This window comes from Alexandromys fortis, unplaced genomic scaffold (genome assembly GCF_014885135.2).
Source record: "Alexandromys fortis isolate MF-2015 unplaced genomic scaffold, M_Fortis_MF-2015_v1.1 scaffold_66, whole genome shotgun sequence".
NCBI lineage: Eukaryota > Metazoa > Chordata > Mammalia > Rodentia > Cricetidae > Alexandromys > Alexandromys fortis.
In genome coordinates, this window is record NW_026067950.1 from 907,707 (window position 1) to 934,775 (window position 27,069).

Sequence of the window (27,069 nt, forward strand, 5' to 3'; positions counted from 1 at the left end):
GTGTGGGTGAAAGTGAACATGAAATTCAGCAAAGGCACCCATTCCTTCCCATTTACATAATTTGCTCTCAAAATTCACCACCTTCTGTGATTTTTACTCTAAAAGTTCCGGAAATGGATTTCATGACTACTTGAATACTCATGTGGCTCAGCGTATTATTGATTGGGTCATTTTTATCTTACTCTGCTATGACAGAAAAGCTGAGAATTGAGTGCCTTGCTCTCTTGAGTGACCTCCACCTGAAGGGCACAAACATGACCTTGTTGAAATAACCAACAGGCTTTCATTCACTTCACGTGCCTGGATGACCATCCTAGTTAATAGAAGTGGCTACCAGGAGGGATGGTATATAGACCAGGATTGGGAGTGCAGTGTACATGTGGAGAGATGTTTCTTAGCTCAGGCAAGCAGCAGAAGAGCTTAGAGAAAAATCACTTTATAGATTCCTGTGAAAATAAAAGGCAGGTTATAGGGAAGCTTGCTGAGATGGTATGCCAGTAGGACTTCCTGCGGTAGTCACTGGATTAGAGCAAATACATTTGCTGGTCAAAGACATTGACTCTTGCTCTAGAGAACAGTAGGGGTGTAGGCATGGTAATCCTGATGTATGTAGCCTGGATAAAACTAAAGATCAGAGCCCACCCAGAGGCTTTGCAACTGCTCAAGGAATTAAGAAGAGATATTCTGAGACTAGTCCTAGGAGCACCAGCTCTTCTATTTCTCTTGTTCCTTGGGTGGTTCAGAGTTCTCAGTGGCTACCATGAGAAATGCTAAGTGGATGTGGGAAGCCTGAGTAAAACAGGAAGTCTCTGGCTGTAGAACATTGCAATGATACTTTCCATCACAGAGTTGAGGGTAGAGAAGGAAGGAAAGGAAACCATGTTACTCTGTCAGCAAGGTCCATACTCTTCGAATAGGACTAGACCCAGACCAAACCAGAAGGACTGCTGGGACTTGTGTGTAGCTTCCTGATAGGATTTCTTCCTCTCGCCCCTCCATCCTGGCCTCTACTTGGCAGGAGATAGGAACCATGAAAGAGGAGGCATGTCCCTTCCCCAATTCAACGCTATGAATCATGCTTGTACCTGAGTGGGATGTGCGAGAAAACGTTCTTAGATCTGAGACAAAAGGTGGCTAATTTATGACAACCAAAGCTGAGCCAGAAGCTACAATGATCTATCTGCCAATAATGACCAGTCTTTAATTTCCTCTTTACCATCACTGAGCTTTCCTGTAGGAGAGAACTGATGATTTCTTGTTGATCTTTCCTCAGAGTCTAGGTTAACTTGCTCATTATTAGGCATAGTAGGGCAAACTGATCCCTGATGTTCTCATGCATGAATATTGTGTGCTTTGATATTAATAAAAGCAAAGAATGTCTTATAGTGTTTCTCAGAAATGAGAAATATGCATGTTGTTTTGTTCAGTGTTAATCCTATTTTCATTCTGTTTTGCATAAAATATGTTGATTAATGTAAATTTTCAGAGTGAATCTAATAAGCCCTTTTATCAAACGATGCAAAACTTTTTAACAACTCTGCCATGGACAGCAGGCACTCTGAGGAATGTTATTTGGAAATGTGTGTTTGATGCCTGAAAAGGAATTACTTAAAGGGAAAGAGCACTGCTAGGTCCCGGCCCAGTCAAATTTAATGTGCCTTGTTTATGACTGATCTGATACAATCTTATAGGAATGCTAAGATGAAGCAAATCAGGTTAACTTTCTGAAGATCAAGAGAGACAGAAAAAGAAGTTACAAATAAGCAAAGAGGAAAGTTTAAAAAGTGAGTGTGAGACTGGACTGGAGTATAACAACAGTATGAGCTAAGTTTGTCTTAAGAGAGATTATAAGTGAAAGAACAACAGAAATATGATGATAAATAGGTGATAGAAAGATAGGTAGATTATAGCTACACAATGATTGGTGGATAAAAGATAGATGATAGATAAATAGATAGATGATAGAATAGATAGGTAGCTAGATACATAAGTAGATTGATTGATAGATGATAGATGCATATAGATAGAAATAGACAGATGATAGATAGATGATAGATAGATAGAGAGATAGAGAGATAGATGATAGATTAGATAGGTATATAAATTGATTGATAGATGATAGATGTATATAGATATTCATAGATATATAGATATATAAATAGATAGGTGCATGTATATACGTAGAGTGTTCTGTAGTTATACAAGATACATGTACATATTATGTAAACGTAACCAAAACTAAATATAGACACGTGTGCATGGTTATTATTATTACACACATGTATGCCATAGTTCTCCTGAGAAAAAGAAAAGTTAATAGCAGTAATACAGCGATCCTTTTTCCAGTAGTTTCTCTTTCCTTAATCTGAGTTACTCAAAGTCAACTCTAGACCAAAAATATTAAATGAAAAATTCCAAAATCAACGACTCATAAGCTCTACATTGCTGGATACTCTAAGTAATGTGGTGAAATCTCTGGCCATCCCACTCTCTCCGGCCCCCATTGTACTGCAGATGTGGATCACCACTACTCCAGTGTGACCAGTCTGTACACATTATCCACTCATCAACCATTCACCAGCCAATCCAGTCTTCATATAAGCAATATAGACTGTTGAGAACTGCAGAGCCTGTGTTCAAATAATCCTTACATATTTAGTCACGGCCCAAAGCACAAGTAATAATGTTGTCAATTCTGACACCCAAGATGATCTGTAAAGTGTTTAAATCAAAAGGTAAAATGTAGTAAGATATTTTGAGTGACACTATTTATGCAATTTTATTACAGTGAATTATTATAATTGTTCTATTTCATTATTAGTTTCTATAATTTATTTCTTATTGTACCTAATTTTTAAATTATACTCTGCATAGGTGTGTGTATGTAGGAGAACACAATATATTAGGGGTAGCTTACTATCTGTACTTTCAAATCTGACTGAAGGTCTTGAAACATATTTCTCTGAAGCACTATTAATAAAAACTCAGAGAGAGAAAAATTGGGGTTCAACCTGAAAGTCTGAAGCGCAAAACAGTCAGTCACTGGCTCTTACCTTGACCTCAGTCCAAAATGGCGATCCTGCCTCTAAGGAATCTCAATATGAGACTATGTCTGAGAGCTGACTCCCCCCCCCCGTATTATATTTCTTTCTAGACTGGGATTAAATGTATGTACCACTGGGATTAAAGGCATGCACCACCCAATTTCTATGGGAACTAATGTGGCTACTGGGACTAAAGGTGCATGTCATTGTGGCTACTGGGATTAAAGGTGTTTTACCATAACCTGGTCTGTAAGACTGACCAGTGGGACTGTTTCACTCTCAGATCTTCAGGAAGTCTTTATTTATTAAAATAAAATTGAAATGCCACTACATTCTCCTTGAATGAGAGGGAAATGTGTAACAAAGGAGGAAACCTAATGCTAAGGTCTGGAGAGAGAGAGAGAGAGAGAGAGAGAGAGAGAGAGAGAGAGAGAGAGAGAGAGAGAGAGAATATGAATGTGGGTAAGAAAATATGTTTGAAGAGTAGAGAATACCACTGAAGGACCCCGCCCCTCCCAGTGCCAGAAGGCGGAATGCTTGGAGATTAAAATAAAGAGACTAATACTGATTTATCTTCTGAGGATTGACCAGAGTTCATGCTCATAGTTAGACCCAGTTTCAAAAACCCTGAAAGAATGAAAAAGCTTCAAGTTTATACCTAAATAAATAAATTGAAGAGATGGCCTTCTTCTTTATCAGAAGTATGGAGAAACAGAAATAACTAAATAAGAAACAGAAAGTCCCCAGGAGGACGCTCCAGCTGTTGCTATGGGCAAGACCTGCTCAGGGGATGGATGCAAAACTCTAAGGAGAAGCCATATTTGCATGGCCTAAATGAAACATCACTCAGGCACACTTTTAAATATTCACAGCAATCTTCATAAGTGTCTACAAATTCTTTGCTGTCCCTACCTTCAAAGACACAAATCTAAATGGTTCTATCCCAAGTGACAGCTGGAGTTAGTAACTGGTACTTAGCTAATGTAACCGTACAATGAAGGAACCTGGCTGACGTCAGTTTACCCAGGTGATAGCAATTTATACCATCTGTAGTGAGCCATGTTGGTTTCATAGACTTCCAAGTATGGTGAAAAGGGTAAACCATTTCCATAGTATTCTACCAAAGACTTTCTAAACATCAGCATTGTCATGAGAAAACATCAGACATCCTGAAATTAAGAGGTAATAGAAAACTACCCATTTGGTGATCTTCAAAGACATCAACATCGATAAAACAGGGAAATTTAGAGTCATTGATATATCAGTGAGGAGAACAGAAGGCATGGCCATAGAAAAGAGGGCTATGCATTAGATGGAATTCTAGAACAAGAAAGAGGCCTTTGTGCAAAGGCATGGTAATTCCAAATAATTCCTTCATTGTAATTAAGGGTACACAACTAAGGCTAACATCTGACTTTAGGAAGTGTTCCATGGTTACATAAGATGCTAGTTTAAGAAGAAGATGGATCAAGGGCATACAGAAGTTCTTTGTGCTTTTTGCTATTGTTAAATAGGTTTAAGAATAATTTCAAAAAATATAATGGACTTTCAAAAATAGGGCAAGAATTTTCTATAGTAAATAATACGACATGTCAAAGTCAAAATAATGTTACCTTGTTCAATAATAGTATATAAAGCTTATATTATAGTATAGAAGCTTTATATTGTACATAGGTCCTGTTTAGTTTATTTTCATGCATTTTAGTCTTAAACAGTGGGAACACATACTTTATTGAGAGTCAGTGCTTTTGATTATCTTGTTTCTGAAAGAAAACTCAATGATTTGTCATTTTTCCTCTGACATTTTAGAGGGATTGGAGGCACAGGTCAGTTTGACTGATTTCCCTTTATAAGGAAGTCCAGGGAAGAATAGCAGAGTGATGAGAAATAGCACAAGGGCCACTTCAGCCTGCTAATGGTCATCACTGGTGTCCCATTCTCTGCTCACCTCATCACCATTGTGTTCTCGTCTTCAGCATGGACAGGCTGAAGTGAAGCCATGGGCTACAAATAGTTCTTCATTCACTTAAAAGTTGCTATCTCAACAGGAGGAAGGCATGCATTATTAGAAAGTGCAAAGCCCAGGACAGCAGAATGTACGTTAAAACCACTGAGAAAGATGTATCTGATTCAGATACACTTCACAAGCTTGAATAAATGTCAGAAATGATTGATTTTTGTTAGTAAAATAGAAAGGGGGTTTGTAAATAAAGGGACTGGAAGGCATGGAATTGCAGAAACAGCAGTCTATCATATGGAAACATGGTTTTGAGGGAGTAAAATAGTTTGGAAAAGATCATGTTTGGAAATCAGGTTTGTGGGTGGCTCAGCAGAACTGATTTGATCCCCTTGGACCTGTGCCCTCACCCGCAGCATATGACAATGGCACCAACTGTGAATCCTACTCCTGGGAGCTAGTGTAAGGATTAAATAATTTTAGCATGCTAAGTGCTGAGGGCGATATCCAGCCCACAGGTTTACTGCCCAGCCGCCAATTGCTTCGCTGAGAAATATTCCTGTAGGAGATGGTTTGGGAAGGAGACTTGAGACTACACTAAGGAAGGAACAACTGCTGTAAGTAAGTGACATCCTATGAAGTACATGGAAAGAACTGAACGGGAGATACAGTTAACAAGGCTGGGGCACAACAGGCACAGCACTGGAGGATACTTGAGGTCATACTCTGATGACTGGCACTTCTACGTCTAAATGTCAGTCCCAGAATTATTTACGGACCAGAGAAGCACAGTGTTGTTTCTTTTGATATGGGAGGTCCTAAAGGAGGGATTTAAAAGAACGAAACTAAGACAGTAGCCAGTGGGGATGTCTAGGGAACTTCATTTGGGAGTAGCTGCTGAATAATCACATGAACCCTGAAGTTAACAACAAGAAAAATCCTGGAGGAACCCTCCTGAGAGTTATGGTGAGACCAGAGTGCAGAGCAAAGCAGATGGCATGTGGGCATCTTCTCAAAGAAGTCAGTTTGGAACGGTTAGGAGAACGGTAATGGAGACTCCATCAGGAAAAGGGCTTTTTTTTTTTAATTTCCATCTTTAATTTCATGTTTACTATTAGGAATCTTGAAAAAGAAACATTCACATCAGCAAGGAGAAAGAAACGGGACAGAGACATAAAACAAGATAGAGATGGGAAGCACTATGAAGTCTTTTTTTATAATTTATTAGACTTAAGAAAATACCAATCCAATTCCCACTTCCTCCCCTCCTCCCATTCCCTCCACACACCCTCCCACCCCACCCCCTCTAAACCTAAGAGAGGGTAAGGCACATTGTTTTTTGGAAAGTCCAAGGCCCTCCCTACTATATCTAGGCTGAGCAAGGTATACATCCAAAGAGAATAGGTTCCCAAAAAGCCAGTACATGTAGTAGAGATAAATCTCAGTGCCAGTGCCAGTGGGCCCTCAGTCTGCCCCAGCCATGTGACTGTCATCCACATTCAGAGGGACTAGTTTGGTCCTATGTTTGTTCCTTCCCAGTCCAGCTGGAGTTGTTGAGTTCCCATTAGCTCAGGTAGACTGTTTCAGTGGATGAACCCATCATGGTCTTGACCTCTTTGCTCATATTCTCATTCCTTCCACTCCTCAACTGAACCTTGGGAGCTCAATCCAGTGCTCCGATATGGGTCTCTGCCTCTGTTTCCATCTGTTGTTGGACAAAGGTTCTATGGTGATATTTAAGATAATTATCAGTCTGACTACAGGGCAAGTCAAGATTGGGCCCCCTCTCCTGTATTGCTTAGGGTCTTAGGCAGAGTCATCCTTGTGGACTCCTGGGAATTTCTCTAGAGTCAAGTTTCTGCAAACTCTATAATGGCTCCTTTAATCAAGATATCTTTCCTTGATCTCATCTCTGTCCTTCCTCCATCTCGACTATCCCATTCCCTCAAGTTCTCCTCAACCCTCCCCTTCTCTCCTCCTCTTCCCCGAAGGGAGGATCAAAGGTGAAATCTCCTTTATACAGCCCGCTTCTGGATGAAATCACCTTCTTGTAAAGTCCACAACTACTTTGGCACAGTGATAGCTTTGGTTTGTATAATGCATTTCCCCTGAGTGACTCATATTACAAGCAATATGCTATCTCAATTTTATGTCTGGTGTTTATGAAAAGAATGATGATCCTCATTTTTCATTTGAGAACACTGCTGTCCAAAGTGCCCGAGAGTTTAAAAATCTGAGCTGGGGCTCAATTCCACATCCTCTTCTTCTACCACCCACTAAGAGATGCTGTTGCCTATAGTTTATGTCTCTGCTGTTGCTGCGGCTCCAGTAAGCCCATGACCTAAACCAACTTGGAGTGGAAAAGGGTTATTTCATCTTATAGGCTACAGTCAACCATTGAGGGAAGTCAAGGCAGGAAGCTAAAGCAACAAACAGAGAGGCATGCTGCTTACTGGCTTACTTTTTCTGGCTACTCAACTGACTTTCTTATAACCTAAGCCTATAACTCTGCACAGTGGGCTGGGCATGGCCTCCTATACCAATTAGCATTTTTGAAAATGTCCTCCACAGGCATGCCTACAAGCCAACCGTACAAAGGCAACTCTTGAGTTAAGATTCCTTCTTCCAAGGTGTGTGAGCATGTCTGGATTTGTATTGAGTTGACAAAAACTATATTATATATTTTATATTAAAAATGAGATAGCAATTGGACACCTTTACACATAGTGTGTGTGTGTGTGTTATACAGGTAAATACTTTACCTTGGCTCTTCCCTCTTACTGGAATATTCCTCTAGTAATATGAACTAAGTATCTATATTACATGAAAATCTAATGTAATTTCATCTGAAGTAGAGGAAAACTGCGTTTTTATAATAACAAGCATGTTTCTATGACTCAGTAAGTTACTAAATGGAAATAACTGTGTCTCGGTTGACTATCACAAGAGAGAAATCTAATATGAAATGGAGTGTGGAGATTTGTAAGAGAAAACATACAAAAGCAATCTTGACTTATCAGCAATTCTCTAACAGATAACTAGTTGCATTAATGGGTTTTTAGTGAATGATAATCTAAGAACAATTTATTTCATCCATTTAACAAAGCAGTCTACTCCTTTAAAGTTCCTTTTTTCTCTTACCAACCAGTAAAAGCTGCTGGAGATATGTAATTATTCAAAGCAGCCTTCTGAAGGACATTAAAGCTTGTAAGATCTGACGTTCAGTGTGAAGAGCATGAAGGTAAACATCCCAGAGATGTCATAAGGTGATATCAACGCTACTGTCCTTCCTAAGTGCTCTTCTGAGCTCTTAAATCAGCAAGTACAGAACCACACGTCAGTCCCTGATGACCCCGCCCCTGCCAACAGACAGCTCTCCTCCCCACTTCCTTGCCAGGCACGCCTTATGGATTCATGGGCATCCGATAAGAACCTCTGGGGAGATAGAAAAGCAAACGATCACATTCAATTAATTAGTTTGCATTATGAAAGTACTGTGAGCATTTTGGGGTTTCAGCTTTCATATATATGAGCTGCAGAGGTGGTTCAGCAGTTGGGAGCACTGGCTACTCTTGCTGGAGATACCCAGGTCAGCTCCCAGCACTTTCTTGGTTCATAATCGCCTGTAAACCCAACTCCAAGGAATCTGATGCCACCTTCTGGTCGCTGAGGGTAACCACATAGATATGTACACACACCCACACACATAAATAAAAAAGAAGATCAATACTAATTTAAATATTTATCACATACAATTAATTAGTCTGTATTATAAAATTATTGTGAACATTCTTAGGTAACAGCTACCATACAGAAATATAGCTATAGACCAACTAAGAAATGAACCCTCCAATTCAAGCACCAAGGTAATAAAAACCCCAGTTTGACCTTGGGAGTATTGAGTTTGTTAAAGATTTTGTAAAATGAAGGAAATTAGTAGAAAATATTTTAAGTAAACATTTGTGACATGTACAGTATTGCTGCTGTGTGTATGAATACATTGCCCATTGCCTGTGTAAAAATGAAAGCTCCTCCCTCTCGGTACTCCTTACTTCACAGAACAGGGAAAGCAAGGTGATCCTCACATTTTAAATCAAGTATTTATGATAACACCTATTATTAAAAGTCAACATGTTTGCTCTTTACCCCACCTAAGCCATCGGTTTTAATCCAGAAGCCATTTTGTTTGGGATGTGAAATTTGTGTAAACAAATTAGAAAAGCCCCCTTGAAAAATGATGATGTGTAGTTCATAAAGATTCTGTATTCTCAATTGCTGTCAGATGTAGATGTAGAAAAGCCAGACACCACCACCAGGTGAAGATGCATAGAGAATCCAGCCGTAATTTAATCACGTAACTAAACGGAGAGACCCCTTTTCATTCCTGTGTAAACACCGTGTGATCATTTTTCATATTCTGTACAGCTAATGGTTACTCTTTAGTTGTCCTAACTCACACATCTCTGTGCAACCCCCCCCACTGAGCGAGGATTTGATTTGAAAATGAGAATATTTTACAGGTCCGGGTTTTTTTCTAAATTATTTTATTTTAGAAAACGCACCAAAAAATTACGATGAACATTAAGGCACTCATCCAGTTCATCTATCTGTCGCAGCATTCTGAAAGGAGATGCAGTTGAATAGTATTTGAATCTCTTAGCAGAAGAAAGCACAGGCTGAAACAGGGAAGACGGAAGCAATGAGGCAGAACAGGGTATGTGTCATGCAGCACAATTATTCCCAGACTCCCCTGAGAGGACTGGGAAAGCAGAGAATCTCAGCCACCAACTAGTGCAATGATATCTCAGCTTAACAGATGCTGAGCTGTGGAAGAACACAAGCTTGAATTGATATAAATCTTTTTAAAGCCCAAGGTTTAAAATTTGTTTCTTTCTCTGGTTGTAATTCCTCTTTTGCAAATGCATTTTTTTTTAATTTGTCGTGCATGCCTGTTGCAAAACAATCATGGATCCAGTCAGTGGGCTGCAGGCAGACGTCTTGCTCAGCTGAAGCCACTATCAGCTCCCTCAGGTGTGCCATTATTTACATTAGGTTCTTCAACAGGAAGAGGAAAGCCTCAGCATCTCTGCCCTGTGTCTTCCCCTCAAGACTTCAGATCTTAAAAATTTTATTGGACATTTACAATCATAATTGCTTTATTTTAGAAAACTTGCATTGGAGCAGAGATAGTTTGTCAATCTTAAATTCATATCTAGTCTTTCTATTGATATTAGTCTTTTATATGCACGAAGTATACTTGCTTTTAGAGCATGTGTGTGGAAGAGAGAGAATGAGAGGTGAGGATAAGAGGTAGAATATCATCTGCCCGAATGTTAACCGACTTTGTAAGAGGATTCAGAGTGCCACGAAATACTGTTATCAGGTCTGGTGACCTTGGTCTCCCTGCCCCCAGCACACTCCATCCCCAGCTTGGCTCCACTTCCCATCTTGTTCCTTGTGCGTCTGTTTTGGTCTAGCTTCTGGCTTGGGAAAGGCAGAATGGTCAGGTTGTGATAACAATGAAACAGGAGTTATGTGATTTTGTTCAGATGTATCATCTGTTCATTTTTAAGCTTTTCACTGAACTGAAATGAACATAGGAGAAGGCCATTTGCTGTTGTTTTGCAAGAATAATGCATGCAAACTGAACAGATCAAGACAGCTGTACCCTGGAAACCACCGATCTTACACCTATCTGGCCCTTGTTTTTCTCTTACCCCTAGAACATAGACCTCACTGAAAATTAGCAATGTAGAATTATGTCTATTTGTTGACCTTGTCTTCCAATATATCCTTGTCTGGTTTCCTGCCCTCAATATTGCACTATAAAATTTAACTACCTTTTATATTAGGCTGTATCTTATGCATTTCAAATGTTTAAATAGATCAAGGTTTGTTTTTCTATTCTATTACTGGGCATTTGGGTGGTTTATAGCCGGGACTCACAAATATCATTATCACAGACATGAGGGCATAGCTGTGGTACACACACTCCTGCCTGAACAGAACCATGGGGGTGTATAGGAAAAGAAGGAGCTCGGGGGACTTCTGAAAAGGGGCTGTTCCTGATCATAGGAGGCAAAATTCACGGCACCTGTGCAAGCACCCAATTCCCTTGCGCTTGTCTCCTGAGAGGAAGATTTGCAAGACCACAGAGAATTTCTGAGTCATTCACCAGAGCTTTGCCGTTGCTCTTTGTAGTTTTGTAGCTCAGTGACCAATTCCTGTTGAGCTTTAATTTGTTTCCAACCATATTCTATTTTCACTCTCAGGGGGGTGCTATGAATGGAAATTTAAAAGTGAAATCTAGCCCCTAAGGAACTTAAAGGCTCTTGGGAATATTAATATCCCTAATGCAAATTAGAATTCCACAATATCCATTTTCAAAACAGGGAAGGAAGATTTTTTTTAAATATTATAAGCCTACTGTACTGATCACTGTGTCCTAGGGCATGAATAGCTATAATTTGACATTTTCCCATCATGCCACTGACAAAAAATGTGTGAATCTAAACACAGTCTAGACATTCATCAGCTTGTCAGTGGCAAACATCACAACCAGTTAAATGCCACAAGAGACTAACTTTATTCCATTCTGCAAATACAGAGTTCCGACACACTACACCAGAACAGTTAAGCTGCCCAATTAACAAATAGATACCATCTGCATCTCTGTCTGGCCTACCAGGATGTTTTGTTTGTTTGTTTCTAAATTATCTATGATGGTTTCTCTCTGTCACTCACTCAGTGCCATTTATTCAGTGACCGTTCTCTTAGCCAACTTCATGTTAACCATTGAATGTGAGGAAAGAAACTCCACTAGCTTCCCAGCCTTCTAGGCCTCATACTCTTGGGGAAAGAGTGACCATGGCTTATGTGAGAAGAAACAGTTTGAAATGATGACCTGTATGATGGGTTTAAGTGTCTCCCAAAACCTACTGAGCTTCAAAATGAGACTTCACTTGGAAAGTGGACCTTTGCAGAAGTAAACAGTTAATGATTCTGGATGGGAGCGAGCACCTGAATCTGATGTTTACATTACTTATTAGGGAAAAAGGAGGCGAGGCAGATTCAGGGACAAGTCCTAGGAAGAAGACATGAGGCACTGGAAACTGAGGTAGAGGAATGAGCCACAAGCCTACAGAGACTCATAGGAAGTTAGAAAGTAGTAAGGGTGAGCTTTCCCGGGAGCCCTCAGAGGAAGCAGGGCTCAGGGGAAGCCTTGGTTGGGAAATTAATTAATTGGAGGGGTTGGTAACTTCTGATTCATGAAGATACAAGTCTTTTTGATAACTGCTACAGCAGCCTAGGAAACTGCTAACAATGTGTGTTAGATTGAACCGAAGAATCTGAAGATTTCTCACTGTTTTGACCCGTGTGAACAACATCAATGTGTGTGGCCCATCCCTACCTGTTATGAACTCCTAAGGGGAAGACTACGGTGGTGAGAAAGATTCTCTGAAGAACTACATGAGGAACTAAAATCCTGAAAACAAGTTCATGAAGTTCAAAAATGAAAGAGGGAGAGAGGGACCTAGCAGAGGCCTGGGAGGAATGAGGCGCTGTGCATTCTAGAGATATAAGAGGGAAATAGGACTTTGAGTCCAAATAGAAAGTTTTGATCATTTTTGTTTTACAAAGTATAGGAGTAAAAATGGGAAGGTTTTAAGACAAAAACTGAGATTTCTATAACCATGGAATGGAGAAATAGATGAGGGACTAACTTGGGAGTAAAAAGCCATGGCAGGGCTTGTAAAAGCCCAGTCACGGAGATTCTGGTGAGGACGGAAGGGGTGGACAGATGGAGAGGGTCTTAGGGAGATCTCAGAATTTTCATTTTGGTGAGAAGTTCTGACCAGCATAACCTTTGCCCTCATGTCTCATACTAATATAATATACAATGCCATGCCTGCAGGTTAGATCCTCCTGCTGCCGAAAATGTCTATCAGAGCTGGGGAAATAATACCTTGACTAATTTTTCTTATTTCTCTCTTCACTCTTGCCTTGTGTTCCCAAGCACTCTGGTCATATCTCTCCCACGGTGACCTTTATCTTTTATGGATAATTGTTGGTTTAACTCTTTGGGTTGTGATATGGGCTGGGTGAGGGAAAGAGCAGACACCCTTTTATTTTCATAGCCCTGGTATTTTTCACAGGCTCGTGGGATCGGTTCTGGAAGTGACAGCCCAGGAATCTAAACAAATGAGTCAGGGAACGTAACTGAGCAAGCACCGCCCTGCGCCATCCGTCTGTCTTCTCAGCCTCTGGCATGCTATCACTGGCCGCCTTGCTGTCGGGTCTGCCTTGATAAGCCAGCAGCTTTTTCTTTGTCTGCTGATCTAACTGACCACTGGCAAATTTTTCACAAGTTGTTTATCAGTGAGCATTTAGAAACCAGCTACTCTTTCATAAGCCTTCATTCATGTACACAGTCATTTTTTTTTCTGATTGCTCTCATGACATGGAGATTGCCTGTGCTTTTTGTTTTGTGGCTTTACCATCTTCATCATCATCATCAAAAACCATCATATTACATCCGTGTCCTCTGCCATACTGAGGGACGGCAAACAGTAGTAGCTCCCTCCCTGAAAATGACTGCCACCTAAGATCAAAAGCTACTCGCCAATCAAGTAGGTGTCTGCACAGCTAAGGTAATTCATGCATATTTTACAAAATGAAATAATCATATACAGTGAAAGATGAGAAAACTAGAAATGAGGACCCCTGACCTTGCTATTCCGTCCAGATTTATTTGTAGTTCTACATTGGCTCCGTGTAAACTTTAGCTCACTTGCAAGTCCCTGCTACTTCTACCATGTCTGTGTATAAAATAAATTTGAATATTTAATCATAAGTAAAAAGCAAAAGATAATGTATGGGATGAAAGGAGATTTATCATTGGGAGCACAATAACAAAACCTTCTTCTGGATTTAAAAAAAAACTGCTTTAATTTGCTGTTAACTTTTATTCTTTCCCTGACACTTAGAACAATGCGGGGGGGGGGGGGGGCACGCTATTGTGTAATGTGTTGATGGGCCTTTGCTTCCATCTACCGGCTGTATATGCAATTACACGTTATTTTTCTGAAGTCTGAACTGTTCGTTTCAATGTGATTTTCTCTTCTCTCTCTCCTCCCTCTCCCCTTTCTAGTTAAAGCAAAGCGAAGCAAATGCGGACACGAAAGAAAAACTCCCTTTGCGCTTGAGAATCTTTGAAAAATTCCCAAACAGACCTCAAATGGTGAAAATCTCAAAACTTCCTTCAGATTTTACAGTTCCTAAGATCAGGTATCAAATTGTTTCTTTTGATCGCCCTCTACACAGCTCATCGTCGTAAATCTGCCTCAGCCCTTCTTAGAGACCAGCGTGCGGGTGGGTTTGCGGTTGTGTTTGATCTATTGTCTCCTGCTCTCCTCCCCGCCTTTGTCATAGGAGTCCTGAGTCCTGTGAGCACTCTCTTAAGAGGAGAGGCAGGTGAGCCACAAACTTATGTCCCTGCCTCCCTCTAGGGGCTCCTAAGGGATCACACACCCCAGGTATAGACAGCATGGTCGCTGCTCAGAGGGTTCACTGAGGTCCAAGCACTTTGTCTTCATTTGGCACTCAATTCTGAGGCGTGTCAGTGTGGCAGCAGGCTTCCTGTATGGTAGTCTGGTCACAGTGTAATCTGCCCCCTACAGGTTAAAAGAAGCATAGAATTTATACCTATACTGATTCAGTCTGTACCAGCTTCACCTTCCTACTAAACAAATACATACAGACGGTGCTTTGAGGTCCCCGATTTTAATAACTAAAGGCTATTCTTCTGATGTATAGTTCCAAACGCTCCCATATAATTGGAATAATATAAACTTTTCTATTTATTTATCTTTAGATATCTTGGTGAAGGGTTATGAAAGTATGAAGTGAGCTACAGTGCCAAACACTTTCAGTTCAAATAGAAAAGGACCATCCGGCCACTTGATGGCTAACATACGTTCTGAGCAATGGTTCTTTAGATGTTTTCACCATCCTGTCAACATCAAAAGACACGGTTATCACACCACTGGGTGTTACAACACCATCTTACGGGACCACCATTTGCATGCAGCCCGTTGGTGACCAAACTGTCTCTATGTAGTACACAGCATATTGGTATTTCTAATCTTTTGAAAGTTAATTGACTTTGCTTACTTGCATTGATGTCATTTAATTTTTTCACCATGTTTTGGAGATCAGATTGAAGTCTTTTCCTTTTGAATCTTTCAATGTAAAATTATCTCTCAAGGACTTTATAATGAATAGAAGTTTGGAAAGATGAATTAATTCTTTCAAGTCTTCGGGGAAAGATAAAGTATCTCATTACCATACTAGGATTCAAAGCACACCATCAATTACTGGATACCCTTGCTTTTAAGATATTTCGGGGACATTATGCTTTTAAGCAGGAGTTTGCAAGGATTCAGAAAGCTTTCAGTAAGTTAAATATTTGATGATTAAATCTAACCACCTCCTTGGTATGACACATCTTATTTTTTTGTGATCCGAGCTGCTTTATGGTCTCTGTGAAATGACGCCTCTGGCTCCATTTTCTGGATAATGCCTGATGTGTGTACTTCATTTGCGAAGGGAAAGCTTCATGAAGCAGTTCATTGACCGCCAGCAACAAGACAGCTGCTGTCTCTTCAGAATCCTCCCTGCCACCTCCTCCTCATCATGTGATAACCCAAAGCGGCCCACAGCCGAAGACAACAAGTACATTGATCAAAAAGTAAGAACCACTGTCTCCGTTACCAAACTTCTCTAAAACATGTTTGGAGAAAAACATAGGACAACTTTTTTTTTTTTTTTTTTTTTTTTTTTGGTTTTTCGAGACAGGGTTTCTCTGTGGCTTTGGAGCCTGTCCTGGAACTAGCTCTTGTAGACCAGGCTGGTCTCGAACTCACAGAGATCCACCTGCCTCTGCCTCCCAAGTGCTGGGATTAAAGGCGTGCGCCACCACCGCCCGGCAGGACAACTTTTTAAGGTTCCGGATTCCTACGTCTCAAAAGATTTAAGAAGAAAATGGTTTTATTTGCAAATAGTGAACTGATATTAGTGTATATATGCATATACATATATATATATATTGTTTGTGATGCAATGCATACTTCCATTATTTTTTTTAAAAAGGAATGTCAGCACTCTCTCGTGCTCATGCTATCCTGTTCATCCCCCCAGAGCTGAGTGCATTGTGTCCTCTGGCTTAGTCATCTTGTCCTAGTCTAGGTTATGACAGTGACTATTGCCTTCGCAGTGTGTCTCTTCTTTTTTAAAGAATTTTCACCATCTATTTTCTCTTCATCATCTACAGATCTCATTCCTCGTTCTTACAGAACCCAGGATTGTAGAAAATCTCTGCTGCCAATATCTTCTTTTTCATTTATTTTTGTCAGAAAATAATTAGGTTTATATCAGGCTGGGTGAATTTCATTATCTCTGGAGAAGGCTTGAGATGTTATCTGCATTCTTGGGATTCAGAAACTTAACCAGTGTGCACTTTCTCTGTCTTTTCTCACCAGAATTGCCCAAACTGGGGAGGGGACTGTTTGTGAAACAAGACACTTGCACAGGGATATTTTAATCTATGACTTGTCCAAAAATGAAATATCCATTTCAGGACTGCATTTTTGCCTCTCATTTATTGTCTCTACGTTTGTCCCATGCATTAATGTTTTCTGCCCCCCGTCCCAGTTTGGCCTTGACTTCATATAATAGCATTCAGAGCTTTTGCTTATGTACTGAAAAATCATAGCATGTGTATGGTACTTTTAACATCTTTTAGTTTGTTCTTTGTTTGTTTGAACTGAAAGTTTGTGGTATCTGTACTTCCCAGTCACCACCATAAACAGGTAAAGAGCCAAGTGGACAAAGGAAAGACACGTGGAGTCTGAAGCCTCATTTAGCATACTGGAAAGCAGATAGGCATTGTCTTGGTGTATTAGATTCGTCTCATTATATTTCCAAACTTAGCTATAAACCAGAGGTGGACTGGCCTTCTCTACACACCGACTGCTGTGGTTGTGGCCACCTGCCTCCAGAAGAAAGTACAAAAATCTGATGTCCCCAAAGAGCCCAGTGTGGCAAAACCAGGACATGGTCTTTAATCATTAGGAACAATGTCCCACAGAGAGAGAGAGAAAGAGAGAGAGAGAGAGAGAGAGAGAGAGAGAGAGAGAGAGAGAGAGAGAGAGAGAGAACTGCAAATAAACCTCTTCCTTAAAAGGAAATATACATTTCTCAGAATTCCTAGATAGAATACTATCACTTGGAGAGGAAAGGACTAAGAAAATGCTTGGCAGGGGTGGGGCGGGTGGGGGAGAGGTTGGCAGAGGCGAGGCTGGGTGACCCAAGCCCATCCACCTCTACTAATTAGTTTAGACAAGAGCACTGAAAACGCCACCGCTCACTTTCTTCATAGCCTTCTCTGGGTGTGGCTTCCTTTTAACTTAGCAGAGACCTTGCACCCCAGCTGCCATCCATGTTGTTCAGTTTGGAGCAGCTGCAAGATTTTGAAGTCGTAGTCAGTCCCCAGCTTCTGGAGCTGATTGAAACCCATCCTGTCTGTTAAACAAAGACCATCACAGATGACAGTGTGTTTCTCTTCATCTCATATTTGCCTGGTGGATCTCATGCCACTGAATTGTAGGTGGAAGGGTGCTGGGATTAAAGGCATGCACCACCACCAACCAGCAATTTTTCTCATTTTGATTCAACTTGTAAGTTATTGGCCACAAAGTAAGAGGTGGCTGTGTTTGGGTGCGCATTCTTCTATTCAATAGTTATGTTTTGAAGACCATTCTAGGCTAAGAGTGTTCTGGAAGAAGCCACCACTATTAAACTACAACAGTGGGAATGTGGTTTAAGGTCAACTAGTAGGAGAAGAAATTCCTAATCAATACTCTTGCAAGATTGTATTTTTTTAATTGGGGGTTATATGAAATCTGTTTGTGTTTCTTGGATGTGTGCTCATGGAGGGGCAAAAAGGAGCTATAGGCAGTTATTTCCTATTTGAAGCGTTTTCCTCTGAAATCTGGCCCCTGGTAGGTCATCCATGCCCCAGTGGGCAGCCCTATACTATGAGCATATGAAAAACACTACTTGAACTCAGTGCCTTATATAAGTTTTAAGAAAAAATAAAAAAAGAGAGAAGGGCACATAAAGTTGAGAGAGGGACAGGGGACCCAGAGAAGTTGGAGCCAGAAGTGAAGAATGGATATGATCGAAATGCATTGTCATGTGTGAAATTCTCAAAGAAAGACTGGTAGCTAGTGCAGGCTTTAGACATTCTCATCTCTAAAACAGGCATCAAGGAACTAAGGCTTCTGCTAATATATGTAGTGTGCTGACATCGATCTATTTTTTCTCTTTGGGGTAGACTTCCACTTACAGATCTTATCTTTCAGTAATTGTTAGAGCACACTTCCTGTGTCACCGGTGTTGCTCATGGTCACATTCTTGTTTATTTGCATGTGAAGTTCCAATGCCTGATTGGAATCTAGGATCCCAGCAATGTTTAGACTCTGGATTTAAATTCCCAAACAAACTGATGGCTAGAATCAAAGTCGCTCATCTGTCTCTTCATCTGTTTACATGAGATACAACGTAGAAACATTTTGTCTTTACATCTGTGGCTCAAAACTTCTTAGCATATATTTGTTTCTTGTTTTGCTTTTATTTTTGTATATGGTTGTTTTACCTGCATACATGCCTGTGATCCACATTCATGTAGTGCTCATGAAGGCCAGAGGGGAAATTGGGTCCTCTGGGACTAGAATTACAGGTGGTTATGAGCTACCATGAGGGTGCAGAAGATTGAACCTGGAACTTCTAGAAGAGAAGCCAGTGTGTTAACTGCTGTGCCGTCTCTCCAGCCCCCAGCATATATTTGTGGTTTACCAGTTAGCACCATGCTCCAAACATTTTTACTTGTTTTCAGTGGATCAAGGTGTCCCATGCTCTGCATTGCAAGTCCCTGTTATGTAGCTGTAGCTAGGGTGCTTAGTGTTGATTTTGCCAAATCTGTGGTGAGCCCCAGCCATTGCTTGAGTGATGAAAGCACTGTCATAAAATTCAAATCAATTAACTTTCCAGTCATTTGGTTCCCAGCTTTGTAAGTGACACACATGTCTAGTAATATGACCCACTTCCAAATAAACAGTCCTTCATAACAGCTACCTCATTTACAGTTATTTGATAGAAATAATTACATAAGAAAAACAAAAACCAAAATAGGCTTAGAGATAAAAATATTTTAGTGTAATGTTAATTGATTCTTAAAATGCATTTCAGACAGCAGCTATGCACACTGAATGTACACAGATGTAGAGTCTACCATCTTCATCTTTTACAGCTTATGTGAAACTTGCAGAAAATGAAGTTTCACACAAAGTAGGAATCAACTTACATGGGACTCCTGGAGTCCAAGTATGGAGTGAAACCCCCCCTTAGATATTTTAATTTTTATGCCTGGTGTTTATAAAGGTTTCAGAATTATAATATGGAAACAGCAAATATCAAATCTCTATTTATTTATTCTTCTCTCATACATTACATCCCAACCACAGTTTCCCTTCCTTCCACTCCTCCAGGCCCCTCCTACCTCCCCTCTCCCAGAGACCCACTCCTTCATTTCCCTTTAAATATGAGCAGGCCTCCCAAGGATATCAACCCAACATGGCATAGGAACCTACAATAAGACTAGGCACAAACCCTCATATCAAGGCTGGACTAGGCAATCCAGTAGGAGGAAAATGGTCTCAAGATCATGTGAAAGGTCTCTCTCTCTCTCTCTCTCTCTCTCTCTCTCTCTCTCTCTCTCTCTCACACACACACACACACACACACACACACACACACATACACACATGCATACACACACAGTGTTTGGAGACCCACAAGCTACACAGCCGTAACATATATGCAGAGGACCTAGCACAATCCATGCAGGATCTTCCTGATCCATCACCTAAAGTTCCCTTCCACATTCTAAGACAGATTTCAAAGCTTCATAATGGAATTCACCTTTATATGCATTGTGATGTGACTATTTTAGTCTCCTGTCACCTACATCAGTCACCTTTCAGAATTCTTTCTTTCCAAGCATAATGTCAACTCCATAAAAAGTTTACTTTAGCGAAACCTCTTGCTGTACACATGATCTGTCACACTCATTTCTGTATTAATTTGCAGCTCATGGGTGCATGATGAATTCAAATCTAGTCAAATGAGGCACCACCTTCCACCTATGTAATTTTAAGTAATTGCTTATTTCCAATTGCTGTGTGTTATGTGGGAGCCATTCAATAGAGTGCCTCATTACAATAATTGCACCATGCCTTCCCTGCAGAAATGATGCTCATCAAGCCCTATTCATCGGACCATGGTTTTGTTTCATGGTCAGATGTTCATGTGCCCACTTTCTCATTTCTTACTGCTCTGTTAATACCTTCAAAATGAAAGGAAAATAAGTCCATCCAAACTCTCCATATTAGAAACAAATTTATTAACGTTTCAAGAAAAAAAATAGCAAGAAAATAAATCTTACTCACAAAGTATAGCTGGGTTTTTTTTTTGGATTTTTTTTTTTGCTTTTTTATTTGTTTGTTTTGTTTTGTTTTACTCTGTAGGGACCAGCCACCCAATTCCCAAATAAATACATGGGGGCTTATTCTTACTTATGAATGCCCAGCCTTAGCTTGGCTTGTTTGTAGCCAACTTTCCTAATTTAAATTCCCCCATTTCTTTTTAACTACATTTTGTCTCTCAGATTTTTATTTTTCTTTATTCTATATATCTTTATTTCCTTCTTACTTGGTTACTGGCTTCTGGTACCCTCCTCTCCTCTTTTTCTTGCTCCTCCTCCCTCCTCACTCTGTAATAGGTGTTTTAGTCAGGCAAAGTAACACAGCCTTACAGAGTTAAACAAATGCAACATAAAAGAATGCAACACATCTTTGCATCATTAAGCAAATATTTTACAGCATAAACAAATGTAACATGCCTTAAAATAATATTTCACAACAAAGTTAGTATTTGTGATGTTTCCCCCTTAAATATAAGTCCCTTCATTCTGCAATCAGTTGGTCGCAAGAGGGAAGTGATCACTGGGCCTCTTTATTGCTACAGGAAAATCTAACATTCCCTAATATGTCAGTATCTGTTCCCAAGTGACTCAATTGCTTGAATTAATCCTCTGATTAATGAAAGCCGGGATGGATCTCTGATTTCAAGGGGTCAGTAAATGTAAGATATAAGTGATTCTAATGAGTTAGAAAGTCCTTCTTTTTAGTTAGAAAAAAATCCTTTTTAATATTTCTGGGTTCTTACTCTGATCACGAGTGACACACATGTAGAAAAGCACAAACATTGGCTCTTATATTTTTACCGTAAGATTTGGGACAAGTAAAAATTTGTCATAGGTGTGCTAACTTCATCTATCACAAAAAGCAAGCAGACAATTTTGGTTTTGTTTTTCAGCTTCATTTAGAAGCTCATTTTCTTTTCTAGGGGTTTTTACAAAGATGTTTCACCCAGAGTTCTAATGACAATTGTAAACTGTGCATTGCTCCTGACAGCAAACATCTTAACTTTTATTATTCTTAGATTTCTCATTTAAAAAGAAAATATGAATTCTTACCCGTGAGGATTAATTTGAAAATGAAGCTTAAAATATACATATAATAGCTGAGGACAGATTGAAGCACAAAAAAGTCGATAATGATACAGAGATTTTTGAAATGTACATATAATAGGCATTGATACAATTCTTCCATTAATGACTAGAAAACATTATTTTTGTTGTGTTTTGTTGTTTTGTTTTTATATTCCAACCAAAGTTCCCCCTCTTTCCCCTCTTCTTAGTCCCCCCACCTCTTCTCTATGCCCCCCCACCCCATCCATACCTCCACTGTTTCTCTTTAGATATAGGTGGGCATCTCATGGATATCAACCAACCATGGTAAATCAAGTTGCTGTGAGAATATGCACTTCATTTTCTATTAAGGGAGAATAACACTCTTATTTAAGAGAAGGAAGATGATTTATACAACTTAAATATTTGGTTTCTCATGAATTGTAAATACATGCCAAATAAATATTCTATAGAAGACATGATTTAACCAAAGTATAATGAAATTTAAAATCCAGTAAGACACTCATTAGATCTGCATAAGTTCAAATCAGACAAGGTTAAGTGAACATGAAGCCCCACCCTTAACCAAAGAGTTGCATGGAACTGACTGTGCAGGCAAAGAGAAAATAAGTTTTCTTCAACCGTGTATCACTGGATGTACCTTCTCCAGGGTCCCAAGCCACAGAGAAGTTGGCCAACAAAAGACGTGTTTGTGTGCATGTGTGTGTGTGTGTGTGTGTACGTGTGTGTGTGCATGTGTGCATGCCTGTGTGGGTTAGTATTTGTTGTCTTATTGTTTGTTTCTTTGTGCCTTCATTTTATTTATTTATTTATTTGATTTTGTGCGGGTGTCAGGAGGGTCAGCCTTCAACAGCAACCCACAGAGTCAGCAAAGCTAAGCTTTTCTTTCAGAGGAGGGTTAGGGAAAAAGGCACTCACAAAACCTTCTTTATGGTTTCCTTCTCTGTTCTTATTCTTCATTCTTTCTCTTTTCTCTCATGTTTTATAACCTTTATACCTCAACAGAATCTTTCAAGCAGTCCAAGAGTCAAAACAGCTGCCTCCCAATTTTTTAAGTGAATGGTTATAGGTAAAAACATATTTCTCATCTTCCTCACATGATTAAACACTTTATGTATCACAGGTGATGAACAAATTATGCCAAGAACCCACATATATTCATGCCCAAGCAACTTGTTATAGATTATTCATGTGGCAAGAAAGGTGTTTTGTCAGGTCTTTTACTGGCAGGCTGCATTTTGCAGTTACAAAAAAAGGGTCAATGACTTTCTTAGTTATCTTGAAAGGTAATCTTATGAGGACTCTTAAATCACAAACCTAAACTTTTATATATCAAAAGAAATCAGACAGTTCTACTTTAAATCTTTAAGTTACATATCCATTCATTAATAGTTTTTTACATCAGGAGATTGAGGACACACATGGATATAAGGAATTAATCATCATCTTTGGTCATCAACCAAGCCTAACAAGGAGAATACATCAGCCAGTGATAATAACTGGACTGCTTTGTTCTTGTTCCATGGCCTTAAAGAGCTCTGCATTTAACTATGTGCCTTTTTAAAACTTTAGATTGTCTTCTTGGGTTTTCCACCTCCAAGTTACTTAACAAAAACACCTTAGTCTAACTTTGTTATTTTCAAAGCTTTGCTTCACCTGTGATGCACTCCAAGACTTGTGAACACATTTCCCAACATTAAGGTTAAAAGAATTTAAATTAGCTGAGCTATTGGGACTCACTTATTAGTCATTAACTTGAAGTATAATCCATACAGTTCCTTGGGTGAGACTCATAAACTATGAAACATATCCATGTATTTATATTTATTCATCAAAACTCTGTATAAACTGCCATTATTATTAAACAGTAGAGTTTAGGGAGAGGTCATGTTCTTGACAATCCACAGGTAAAAATATCCAGTAGAATGAGATGTTTTCAAGAGATAAACACACTGAATTACAGGCAGTGGAGATCTCCCCGTGTCCACTCACACCGTGCTAGATACCAGAGAAAGAGAGCTGCAGCAAACATGCAAAGGTGCAGCAGTAGCAAATACATTCCAGGGTCTGCAGTTCTGTGGCTTTGCCTAAACAAGATTAGCCCATCAGAGGATTCCCTTCTGCTGGGCTGACACCTGGAACTTCAATTGCAAGTCGCTGCTCCTCTGGTATGGCCCACAGCAATTCTGTTTTAAAGTTTTGGGAGTTCTTGAGAGAGACAGAACATAAGTAGTATGGCTAGGTAGGTGAGGAAGATCTGGGAGGAATTGGAGTAGAAAAAAATATGATCAAAATATATTGTATGAAAAAACAGTAGCAAAAAATATCAATTCCAAAAAAGAGAAGAAAACATGTATTTTGATCTTGAAAATTCACTTCAAACAATTTTTTGTTACAATAATGGAAATAGAATCTATAAATGGAAAGTAATTGACATAATATATAGCAAGCTTCTGGTAGACAGCTAAAGGATCTTTTGACATTTTAGTTGAAGAAAAATTTCCATTCATGTGTGCTTTTAAGATTATGAGCATAAAATTATTTTTAACTCTATGAGGCTTATAATAAGTTCCAGTTATATTTTTTGTATCTTATGACTGTGCTTTCTTTTCTTGCTCAATCTGTCTTGATACGTATTATGAAAGTATCAGCTTCAACTCTCCCTTATTTATGATTTAGGAATTTAATAGTTGCTATTATTGGGGCAGTTTTTTACTAGCAGTATTTTAAGAAAGAAAACTATAGCTTGGGTTGCATATACAGTAGAGGAATAAACACTTAAATTGACCTTCTAAACATTCAACTCCAGAATTTACTTTGAAAATATATCATCAGGAAAACACAAAGGTATCAAAGAGTAATAATAAAAATTCAAGTGATATTAACCAAATGAGTACGAAGGAAGCAATAAATACTAAGTTAAAGAATAGTAAGAGTGATAAATCTACATCATAATTCAACATGAAGAAAGTAGGAAATCTTCCTGAAGGATAAAAACAGTGTCTTCTTAGTATCTGAGTTTCCGTGAGATATCACAGGAGCAAAGTAGATTATCTAGACAGAGAGGGAGCTTAGCACCTAAGAGAACTTGCTGCTCTTCTGGAGGACCTCAGTTTGGTTCCCAGAAAGACTGGTGCCTCTCAACCAGGTGTAACACCAGCTCCAGGACCAGAATTCATTTCTGGCCTTCACAGGCTCTTGCACACGTAGTACAGACAAACACACATGTACAGAAAATAAAAATAAAACTTTGAAGCAGTATATCCTAACACAACATTTAAAAAATAAAACTAAGCAATCCATAGACCTCAACTAAAAGTAGGGAAAACCAGAGGTGGTGGTGCATGCCTGTAATCCCAGCACTCAAGGAGAACAGGAGGCTTCCAAAGACATCTGCAGCTAGTTGGAGACCAATCTGGGATAAGGAGACCTCGTTTCAAGACAGAAACAAATGAAAGTGGGTGGAGACAAACCAACAGCCCCATGACTCCCATGTTATTGACATCCTTAGAACCAAAACCAAGGTCATCCACAGATCATCAGTGTTTATGGAAAAGGGAGTACCTTCCAGTGCTCTCTGAGACAATCCACAGGAACTGAGTGAAAAGGAAGAAATGTAGGACAAGAATGATGAAGAAAACAGCAGATCCAAGTAAACTTGGAGGGGGACAAGAATGGCAGATGAAGGGTGGAATACAGAGCCAGGAAATCCTGGGATGAAAGGGCCCATGTTTGATCACTGCACTGAATCAACAGCAGGAGAAATGGAAGCTCTGCAGTTAAGAAACACTGTCTGGTGACCCCAGTTCTGCATACAAATGAACAAGAGTTAATCATCAAGATCAAAGATGTTGTTGTAAGTGATTAAAACAATGAGCAAAAAGCATGCCATAAAGCCATATCTACAAATACTTATACCTGGAGCACTCTGTTGCAAATGAGTTCAAATATCTAAAAACCACATATAGATAAATTATCAGCATAAGTAAGCATTAAAAAATCGGAAGTGAAGTACTGAACTTGGGAAAGAATCATAAGTAAAATCAATAATATAAAAGAATTAGATATCATAAATCGTGGCCCAAAATCATAATAAAAAGAAAACTTCTTAAATTTTTCATATATGTGATGTGTGTGCAAGTGCATATGCATGTATGTGCATATGTGTGTGGAGACCAGAGATTGATGCTGGGTGTCTTGCTTGAATACGCTCCACCTTATATTTTTGAGGCAAAGTTTCCCTCAAACTTTAGTAATCCCTTAGAGATTACTGATTTGTCCAGTGCAGGCAGGGAGCTTGCTCTGAGATGCCTGTCTCTGCCTCTGGAGTGTTGGGGGAGATGCCCTGTGTCACACTCACCTGGCTCTTCTGTAGTGTGTTGTTCTTCATGCTTGCATAGCAAGCAGTTTACCTGCTGAGCCATCTCCTCAGCCACCGGGAAACCTTAAAAATCAAAAAGAAATAAAAATAAGGACTGCATTAGTATTCTAGGCATTTCTAGTGGAGAATACCACAGCAAGATACTAGAACAAGCGACAAATATTCTAAAATAGAACATTTGAAACAAATATGGAAAGCATACTTCATGTCTCTGGAAACATTGCTCAAGAAGAACCAGAAATACAACCCACACCACATATGTTATAAGACTTTAGACTTTAAAAGTGTTTTTGTATTGTCTCCCCAAGCAGCAAGTGACTTTTAAATTAATGAACATCAAATCATCATCAGACATTTCAGAAACAACCCTTTAGATGCAAAGAAACTAGAGTACCACACAGGAAAGACTGTGAAAGACAGGCTTTTTTTTTTTTTTACATTCAGGAAAACTGAATTTCTTGATTAAAGAGACAGAAAACCTGTTATCAAGATGTCATTGTACACTCAAAGTGCTTTGTGGAAGTGTTCACATGTGCCCTCCCAAAGAAACCTTTGGCAGACATATTGCCTGCAAAAGTCACTCAGACACTAATGAAGTATCAAGTGACGGGGGAGGCAGTCGTGCGGAAAGAGCAGGGACAATGGGAGGGTAGAGCTAAAGACATGCACCACAGCCATGTGCTTTGGTGATATGGGGCAGCAGAAAGTAGAGCGAAGGCAGCATTCTTCCAATCTCTGCTAGTCATCTTGGCTATGAACTGTAAAATAAAACTAGTAAGTAATAAGTCAAACAAATCATGCCTTGTGTGGAATATCAAGTCTTGAAATCAAGAGTAGATGTCCTATGGACAAAGTAAGTGAAATTTCCTGAATCTAAATTGAAACTATCAGCGTCCGTTCAGGTGAAATCCCAGAACAGTGACCATCTTGGTAGCGATTAACAATGCTAGAATTTAGATGATGTTCCCCCAAACCATTTCTCAATAAATGTGTCAAGGCCTCTAGAAGAAAGTAT

The 27,069-nt window shown here is 39.4% G+C and overlaps 1 protein-coding gene across 2 annotated transcripts in view; it reads left to right on the forward strand.

Annotated features, from left to right (window-relative positions):
• The window catches only part of Nalcn (sodium leak channel, non-selective), a 259,437-nt gene that overhangs the window by 166,624 nt on the left and 65,744 nt on the right, over positions 1 to 27,069 (forward strand). For both annotated transcript variants that reach the window (XM_050150391.1, XM_050150392.1), the window contains exons 16-17: positions 14,153 to 14,289; positions 15,610 to 15,751. In XM_050150391.1, the coding sequence (XP_050006348.1) occupies positions 14,153 to 14,289; positions 15,610 to 15,751 (279 nt within the window). The remainder of the gene's footprint in view (positions 1 to 14,152; positions 14,290 to 15,609; positions 15,752 to 27,069) is intronic.